At 34.2% G+C, this 10,299-nt stretch overlaps 1 protein-coding gene across 1 annotated transcript; it reads left to right on the top strand.

Moving 5' to 3' along the window:
* Positions 1-3,057: 3,057 nt before the first annotated feature.
* LOC126715725 (uncharacterized) lies at positions 3,058-8,671 on the top strand. The gene is made up of 5 exons (XM_050416489.1): positions 3,058-3,463; positions 5,000-5,155; positions 5,467-5,562; positions 6,495-6,615; positions 8,220-8,671. The coding sequence occupies exons 1-5, from the start codon at positions 3,155-3,157 to the stop codon at positions 8,387-8,389; spliced, it is 852 nt and encodes a 283-aa protein (XP_050272446.1). The 5' UTR covers positions 3,058-3,154; the 3' UTR covers positions 8,390-8,671.
* The last annotated feature ends 1,628 nt before the right edge of the window (positions 8,672-10,299 follow it).

Below are 10,299 nucleotides of genomic sequence, written 5' to 3'. Positions count from 1 at the left end.
ACATAGCTTGTTTTGAAGCACAAGATGACCATAAAAAGAAAAATCCTCCAAATAAGATTCATGAATGGAAACAACAGAAGCTACTACCAGAAATCTTGCTTGTTAAATACATAAGATAAGAAACTCTTATCACTTATACAAGAGTTGCAAAAGAAATTCAACATGAAACCATTCAAGGTTCACGTTTTCAACAAAGAAAGCAATCTTCAAATCAAATACATATAATAATTCCTGCTGAGTTACAAATACTTGCTCAACTTTTGGGAAGTTTCTCTATCTTCACCTAGATCTCTTTTATACTTCCCACTAAGGCTTTACCACCGCACCCTAGTTGTTGGTTTATAACAATATGAGCCTGATTTCTTCACTTCACTCACCACAAAATCCAAGCCCTGTAACACAAAATAGGAAATCAAAGTACATGTCAATTGCTATGAATTTATAGTCATTGAAGCCATAACAACATGATTGTGACAATAAACAACCTTTTTCACCACTATAACACATGATTCTCATAGAAAATGGGGCAAGAAAAAAAAAGTCTTGCATCCTTTAAGATCTACTTTTTAAGAAGGTTTTGCAGATTTAGACAATTTCTGATGGCTTGACTCCCCCAACAATTATACCAAGAGGTTTACAATAAATTAACTAAATACAGAAGAGTGATGAGCTCAACTATAAAAAGGCTGATAATGCAACAAGATGGGTTCGATCAATCCCAAGAGAATTCTTTAATAATCAATTCTTGTAAACACAAAACCAAACTGCCAGCATAGATTTGAAGAGTAACTCCTTTAAGCATCTTTTATTTATTTTTATAAGTTTTTTTTTATTTGACAAGTGATACATACTTATTTTAAATTTTAAAATTTGAAACTTCAAAATTTAATAAACTTTTATATACAATTTAATCAACATATTATCATTATTATTAAAATAATATAAGGATTTTGCTAATGTGTGCCCTAAGGGCACACAATAATTGATCATTTTTTGAAACATTTTCTCGAGAATTGAAAAAGCAAAAAGCAATGCCTTTTCAATTCTCGAGAAAATGTTTCAAAAAATGGATGGTTTAATGTGTACCCTAAGGGCACACATTAACCGGACCCATAATATAAATATATAACTTGGAAAAGAAGATTTTATGATTGTTTCCGTCAACTAAATTGGAACTTACTATTAGTTAATGCCAAAACGAAAACACAGTTATCAAACTGATCAAAACTGAAAGAAAATAAGACCCAAGGATAAAAAGAGAGACATTGAGATGGGAGAGACTCACTACAGTTACCACAGATCTAAAGCAAGGAAAGGAAAAAATTTCAATCAAAGAAAGGTATAATCTTTAGTGCTATAAATGAAAGAAAAAGTTGCTCTTTGACAAAGAAAAAAAGATAAGAAAGAACAAAACCATATATCAGATATCAAAATTTGAACTAAGATTTTTTTTTGGGTGGGATTTAGAAAGCTGATATGGGCCTGTTTGGTTGGTTAGTTTGAATAATGTTGTTTGAGTGTTTTTGATATACATGTGGGTAAAAAAGTGTGTTGAAATGTGTGAAATGTTGTTTAAAATGTGAAAATGTTAGTTAGAACTAACCAACCAAACAGGCCCCAAATCTTCGGGGTGATTTCGGTCATAAGAACTGTCAATCATGGTGATGTGCGGGCAAGGAGAAGTCAGCCATGGCTGGGCTTTGTCGAGAGTGAGAAAGAAACTGAGATGTGATGAGAGGAGAGAGCCCCAAAGAGTCAAATGAAAGAACACTTGGGGGGTGTTTGTAGAGGAGTTTGAGTAATGTTATTTGGGTGTTTTTGATATACGTGTGGGTGAAAAAGTGTGTAATGTAGTTTAAAATGCTCAAAAGTGTGTTCAAAATGGGCGACCAAACAAGCCCTTTGAAACTCACATTTGTTTTCCTTGGCTCTATTAAGTCTCCCTAAAATGTTAGGTCAGTGTTAGAGCATCCACATCAGTTGGTTGAAACTCTTTTATAATACAAAAATTCCTTCATTTTACACATTTTGGCAAAAAAAAAAACTCCCACATTAGCTCATGTAAAACTGTGTAAAGTCTTCTAAAAATTTCCATGAGCTACAGTAACCGTGCATATATACACAGTTACTGTAGCTCGTCTATACATTATTTTAATAATTTCTAATTTCGCTCATTTTTTTTCTCTCTCTTCTCCATCTGCACAACCAACGCCCTCATCATCTACTTCTTCCTCTGATACACACACTCCCATAGACAAAATCAAAAATCAACCACAAAATCAACAACAAAATCACCTACAGACACCACAAAACCAAATACACCCACACACGGACACACCAACGGAGACAGAGAGGAAAGGATCAGCGCTTGTGGCGAATCGGCGTGCTTGGATCGGAGTGCTTGGATCGGCATTCTTCTCGTCGTGCTTGGATTGGAGTTTTTCTCGTCGTGCTTGGATCGGAGTTTCAGATCGACGTCGTGCTTGGATCGGAGTTTCAGATGGAAATTTCAGATCAGTGTTTGAATTTTATATGGAAATTTCAACTTGGATCGGAGTTTCAAATCGGCATCGTGCTCCCTGTTTGGATTGAAATTTCAGAGAGTTTGGAATAGAGAGGAGTTTCAGAGAAGAGTGAAAATGTTGGAATAGAAAGTAGTTTCAGAGAAGACTCTAGAACAGAGTCTCGTGTGTGGAGAGAGAGGGTTTAAGATAAAATAATAATAAGAAAAGTAAGAAAATGATTATTTAAATAAAACAAATGATAGAATAGATAAACTAATGTGGGTGTTTTGTAAAAATAGATGTGTAAAATAGAAAAAGTAGGTTTTTAGTGTAAAAATGGGTGTGTATAATACATGAACCGATGTGGTCACTCTTAGTGTCTTTTAAATGATGTGACATATTTCAAAATATAAATTGATTTTAGTTAAATCTCAGCCGTTAATCGGATACTCACCATTTCAAAGAGAAATCCAAATCCTAAATCTAGAATAAAACAAAAGAAAAACAAGCAGATAATGGGCAAATAAATAAATAATACTACTGAGATAAGTCAGGAAGGTCCAAAAAGAGTAGAAAGGATATGAAAGGCAAAAAAAGGGAAGGAGCAAAACGTTTGCAGAGTAGAGAGAAATTTGGACAAAAGAAAAGAAATGGCGCTCCTCTTACCCTCTCCTCATGTCACTTATCCATCTTCTTCCTCTATCTCTCACACACCACTCAACTCAAATTGCAGCCTCTCTTCCTTCTCTTTCCAAAGGACCCTTTATTCCTCTCGCCGCCTTCAACCTCAACTCACTGTTGCTTCTCACCTCTGCACCACCACCGCCACCACCACCACCACAGTTGACACGTCCTTGTTGAACGTTGCCGAGGCATTCTCAGAAGATCAGCTCTGGGCAGCCTCGTGTCTCCGTGTCCGTTCCTTTTATAACTTTGCTCCCACTGTTTACGCCATCCATGTGAGTCCTTTAAACACTTTCTTTTCTTTTCTGTTCTGTTCTCTCAAATTTGATAACAAAATCAAATTTTGAGATTTGGGTTTTCTTATTTAGACCCAAAAACAAAAGAACATAGAAAAAAAAGTCAACTTTACTGTGTTTGGTAAAATTTTACTTTCAGCAATGGAATGGAAAATTTGCAATGGTTGATTAGGTAAGTTGGTTTCTTTGTTTCTGATTTGATTGATAGTACCTTGACTGTGTGGACTGTAGAAAAGGAATACAATTTGTTTCGTTATAATGAAACAGAATGGAGCAAATTTCAATTGAAAAGAAATTGTTAAGTTTTACTTTTTGAGTTACTTTTAAGATAATTGTTTTTCTGTCCGGGAAGGAAACGGGACGATGAGCAAATCATGTGTTCAAACACTAACTTTATTGTATTATGTTTGGAAATATAAATGGATGGATATCATTAGGTTCCACTTGGTAATTTTTGTTATTGTTGTTGTTTGTTGGTTCTTTCTTTTTTTGATAATTAATGATATTTTTATTAAGCAGAATAGATTACTTCATGCTCACGATGAGGAGCATACCATAAACTAAAAGAATTATGTACAAATGTCAAGTGATTCCGTGAGATCTCGAAGGCAGTTGCTATTTGTAAGTAGCATAGTTTGAAGTAGCAGTGATTCCAACTGGGCCTTTGATCTTTTTGTATCTTTAAAATATATGGCCATTTTGCTCCTTCCACAATAACCACATCAAACATAATGCCACAAAGTTCCAAATCTCTGATGAGTGCTTCCTGAAACAATTCCTCCACCCAAACAAGAGATCAATGACCCTCCTCAGTAACATCCAATGAATCCCAAAAATTCTAAATACTAGACTCCATAAAACATATGCTACGTCACAATGGATCAACAAATGATCTAATGTCTCTCCACTACATCGGCACAAGCAACACCATCCAACCAACGAAAATCCTCGCTTGATAAGGTTATCACGAGTAAGAATCTTGTTCCAGGCTACTGGATGTCCAAACAAAGAGTGAGACCCTCCTAGGGGCCTTTACACACCAAATACTCTTCCAGGGAAAGAATTAGTCAGTGTATCTCGGATAATCTCATAATAGGAGCAAACACTAAAGCCACACTCCTTTTCAATCTCCATTTGATCTTAATACATTTTTGGTTCTTTCTTACTTGGTAAGATTTGTACCTAGGACCTATCTGGGGCCAAAACCAACCTTTTTATTGCTAGTGAGTTTTCCATGGTTTTTGGAGATGCGATTGATTTTCTCATGTCCCTTATGAAAACCTGAAATGTATTTTTTTTTTTAATAGGTGAAATGTATGTTGCTGCTCCCATCTTATCTCTTTTTAACTGATTAACAAATGTTGTTTGAAGCAGTATATTTTCTGCCACTAGTCACAACTTCCACAAGATATAGGAGTAATCATTTTGGAGTCAACTACTTTTGAGCTTTTCTTCTTCTTTTTTCCAGGAATCAGATTATACTGATTGTACTTTTTCCTTGTTAAGTTCTATTAGGATCATAAGAGAGACCTGGCCGAGCGTGAGTTTGAAGCACTAAAAGAACGTGTAGCTGGGAAAAGAGAGGGCTTCAGAAGAGTTTCCTGCATAAATGCTACTCTTCCATTATCAGAGTTATCAAGCTTTTCAGATGATCTATGTGCTGAATGTAAGGTATGTTTGCTTCCTTTTTTTGACATGGCAAGAACTTTCATTTTCATGTGTTTCTCGTGGGTTTTTGGCGGATTTGTGTGTCCCTTGTAGTGCTTCTATTGTGATGAAGAAATGCTTAACAGCTTATCTTTGAATCTTTACAGCCATTAAGCACCACTTTAGATCTGAATCTTTGTTGTTTCATATGTAATTAGCTTTGGACATCAAGTTTTCCTTGTAATGGTCTTTGATAAAATTTCTTACTTTAGATCTAAAAATTTAGTGTTTCATGTGTTGTTATGTGACATTGTGTTTCTTATATTCTTTTGTAGTTTTCTGACAATGGAGAAGATCGGGTTGTAGTTGGGACCCTTGATCTTAACCAGTGCCTTAGGCTTCCAGATGAGATAACAGGAATGAAACCAGAGGTATTTGATCATATTTCACTTCTGACTTTCTGGATCGTATGCATATCCATTCATATTTCTGGTAGGATTACATGCAGGATGTCATAATTGGCATATTTCATTATGAAAATTGAATATTTTTCCTCTATTTTAGTCCCAATGTGGAAGACAAGAGCTTCCATATACTGACTCACAACACTAATTGCAAAAAAATATATCTAGATGTGTGATGGTGAGACTGTTCAACTTGTCAACCAAGCAACAAAATCTTTTAGGATTAGATAATAACTCCCCCTGATCCGCATATAGTTTAACATTGGGAATTTGGGATTCATATAATTTTCTACAAGTTTAGAGCCTAACAGACCTGTTTCAGTATCTTGGATATTATCATCATCATCATTATTATTATTATTATTATTATTATTATTATTGTCTCATTCTCCGGATTTTAATATAGGGATTGTTTAAGCCCAATTCTGTTTAATCTTGTAAAAAGATATGATATATGTTTCCGATAATACTATGCAATCCAGCTTCCTACACATTTGTTTCTGGATTATCTTTAAAAGTAATTTCAACATTGTTATTTTATCCTAATACATAAAAGAAAGTAACATGCAATATATACATAGGTTTTGGGTTTATGGGCAATGTCATTGTAACACCCGTTATTTTGGAGACCATACTAAATCAGTTATTAAACCTTATTTGTATTATGATATATTTGATGTGGCTTCCAGATTTTTTTTTTTTTTTTTTAATGTCAACAAACTTTATGTGGTTCAACTGTGGGTGTTGATTGGGCCATGGGTTACATGCAAGCCACAAGCCTCACTGCATGGTTTTGCATGGAGTGTGGAACCAGTGAGCTTTGGACCAATCAAAAGCATGACAGTCACAACTTCACAGGGCAGGTGAAGTATAATTGAGCTTTTGGTTCACTTGAACAGGGGATTGGAGCTGACTTCTTGAGGGCATATCTAAGCAATGTATGCGTTGCCCAGGAATTGCATAGAAATGGTTTAGGTTATTTGCTTGTCGCAAAGTCAAAGAGTGTTGCTCAAGATTGGGGTAAGAACTCACCATGTGTATTTACTTTCACTGTCATTGCCTTAACTAAACACCATTCGAGCATGCTTTTGGTTTGTTGGTAACTGTTTTCCTTGGAGTTAACTTGTGTTATGGCTGCAAATACCTATATTGTACCTTCCATTTGAGCATCCGAGCTGTTCTTGTTGTACACAATAGAACTAGCAGATTGTAAATCGATAGTCTCTTCCATATTAATATATATATTTCCAATATTTCGATGTTTATCCTTCATTTCAGCCACACTGAATGAAACAGTTTAATAGTTAAATAAATACAAGAAAAAAATTTGAACGTTTTGGAAAAAAGTTCTTGCTAGACAAATGTTGCTTGTGAGATTAGTGTAATGTTATTCAGTAGACCAATCTGATTTTGGGTAAATGATTTCTTTGTTCTTATGTAATTGCTAATTTATAGTTATATATATATATATATATTTTGGTTGATAATGAAGATTATATTAAGAGAAAAGAGAGGGGGAGGGGGAGGGCCCATTTCTAACTACTGGATAAGAAACCCAATTAGGAAGAGAAGAGATGGCAATAGGCCCATCCTATTTACAAAAAGAAGCCCAACAAGCAAAATAATTAAAGGTTTCTGGATACAAAACAAAATTCCCAACTGAATAGGGATTTTAAAGATGAAGAAACAATGGGCCTAGCATCCAACAAGAAATCTGGGATAGAGGGTGTAGGAGACTGCTGATTGTCAATCACAGATTTTGAATCCCCTTCATACTGGAAAAATGTGAGATTATGATGATTAGCCAATTTTAATGCTAAGAGGGCAGCATTCACTTCACCAATGAGAGAATTAGAGGGAGGCATCAATGTGGTGTGGGCAAAGATGACATCTCCAAGATCATTCCTACAAACAGCAGCCCAATGGAGAATGAATTTCTGATGGCCACATCAAAATTAATCTTGACCCAGCCTGGAGGAGGTGGCATCCACTTGGCAGATATGTGGGACTTGAGGGCTGTCCAAGCTCCTAGGTGCTCTTGATATGCCCCTTGATATCTGCTGCTGCTTTCTTTGAGATAGGAATGAGACCTGCAGAAATAGATTGGTTTCAAATTCTCCAAATGTTGTCAATAAAGATGGAGATAAAGAGAATGAATTTAAGGGAAACCTCTTTTGGAATTAACAGGGACTTTGTGGGGGAAAATCAAACATTTTACAAGCTCAAAGGTGCTGGTAGAACCCAGCTTAGAAAGATTAATGGCCATTCAGTAAGGGAGCATGTCGTGATAGAGAAGGGGCAAATGAACAGATGGCATAGGGATTCTGTGGGGTGGTTACAAAGCACACAAGATAAGTCATTTTGAGGCCATTTCCTATTCAAGTCTTCTCTAGTAGGAAGAGCATCCCAAGCTATTTTCCAAAGTAAAATTTTGAGTCTCCACGAGGCTAATTGTTGCTTAAAACTTTATACTCTCTCTCTCTCTCTCTCTCTCTCTCTCTCTCGTCACACTTGAATTTAATTGATATTTTTTTATTTTTTTATCAATTTTATTTATGCAAATGCTGGAAAGGATTAAGCCAAGCTAACCTGATATTTCAACTGGATTCGTGGATTTTTTTCAGGCATAACTGATCTATATGTCCACGTGGCTATTGACAATGAACCAGCAAAGAACTTGTATATGAAGAGTAGTTTTGTATATGAAAATGATGAGCCTGCCTGGCGAGCCAGATTTCTAGATCGGCCTCGAAGACTGCTTTTATGGACTGGTCTCCCTGGCACGCAGCTGTGACTTTGCAATGTTTGTATAGCATCATTTATTTTGTGCTATTTTTGTTTTTTTCTTATTCCTTGACATGCTTTTCTGCGATATTGTTACAAACTTGTTTATGGGATCATTTAAAAAAAAAAAAAATGTATTTATCATTTATATTTTGAAATGTAAAGTGAGCTTATAGTGACATATTTGCTTTGGAAAAATTAATGTAATCGTCATTAAAATATAAACTCTGGAATCTCAATATAAGTAATAGATGAAAGTGAGGCCCATTATGAAAATGGATTTACTTGTGTTTGCGCTGGAATTGGAATTTTGATGAGTGATATCCTCTACTTTGTTTAGCTGAAAACTAATTTAACTAGCACAAAATTAACATGTCCTATACCTATAGATTGTACATTGTTGAGTTATTATCATCACCTGAACTAATGCTAATGCTATGTTTGTAAGAAAATGCGTTTTGCCGACTAGTTAAGAAGCTCTAGCTGACGAGTTAATATCATGGCTTCTTGCTTTTCCCTCTCCTTTTATATTAATGTCAATTGGATTTTTTTTTTTTTTTTAAATGTTAGGTGCAATTTCTCCTTAATTGGCCCCTTTTGGTTTGCTTGCTTGTTTGTTTGTTTGTTTTTTAGGTATTACTTGGCATATCATATGGTTTACTTGCTTGTTTGTTTGTCTTTTTTAGGTATTTTTATTTATTTATCTAATGTTAGGTGCAATTTCTCCTTAATTGGCCCCTTTTGGTTTGCTTGTTTGTTTGTTTTTTTTAGGTATTACTTGGCATATCTTATGGTTTACTTGCTTCTTCTTCTTTTTTTAATTTTTTTTTTTTGTTTTAATGTTAGGTGCAATTTCTCCTTAAGTTGTCCCTTTTGGTTTGCTTGTTCGTTTGTTTTTTAGGTATTACTTGGCATATCTTATGGTTTACTTGCTTGTTTGTTTGTTTTTTTTTTAGGTATTACCTGGCATATTTTAGTATTCTAACATAGACATTTGGGGTATAAATCCCCCCTCTCCTACCCCCAACTATTTAATTATAAAATAAAAATAGGCTTTTAGTGGACCCAAAGAGAGGAAAAATTAATAATATTATTTATACATCTTAAATTTGGATAATGCTTGGATTCTAATCAACTCAATTAGTAAAAGTTATTTTACTTGAACAATTAAAGTCCCTACCAAGTAAAAACTGCTTTCAATAGTTGGTTTGGTTTGGAAGTTGGTAAGTTAGTGGCACTTTTGAAATAGCTCATATTTTCAATTGATCCCTTAGTATTGAACGTTTTCAAAAAAAATTAAATTGTTTTCCACAATCTAGCAAATTGAAACTACTCATATTTTCATTATTAAGTTCAAGCGTATTATACCAAGAAAATTATAACATTTGACTTTTAAAATTTTGCGTTTCCATTGATTTTCTATTGAGAATCTAGGACAAATTATTAATTTGGTAAATTATTCAAATGCCATATACATCAAGTTGGCAAAATGATCTTAGTTTTGAGTAATACTTAGCAAATACATACAAATATTGCAGTTATTTTATTTTACTTTATAGGTGAGTACAATTATTTAATGGTTGACTATAACATGTTATTAGACATTTCGCCTAATCATAATTTCTTTATGATTAACTTTATCTACCATTTCTTTATCTCACTCTCTTAGTCTTGCGGTATAATCTAAATGTTCTTTTAGAATCTTAATATTATTAATGGTAATAGTAATTGGTAGACATAGTCATAGAATATTCAACAAATATTTATTGATTTATATTACTCAATATATGTTAGGCCTTAGACTAGATATTGTGGCTATGAGGTTTGAATGTAATTTAGTAGTGTTTTAGAATTTAGCAATAAGTAATGTTAAGTTGTTTATTTTTAAGCAAAATAAAGTAAATAGCTAGACGTGTTTAA

Source organism: Quercus robur, chromosome 2 (assembly GCF_932294415.1).
Source record: "Quercus robur chromosome 2, dhQueRobu3.1, whole genome shotgun sequence".
NCBI lineage: Eukaryota > Viridiplantae > Streptophyta > Magnoliopsida > Fagales > Fagaceae > Quercus > Quercus robur.
The sequence above is the reverse complement of the archived record's forward strand: the minus strand, read 5'-3'. Positions and strand labels throughout refer to the sequence as shown.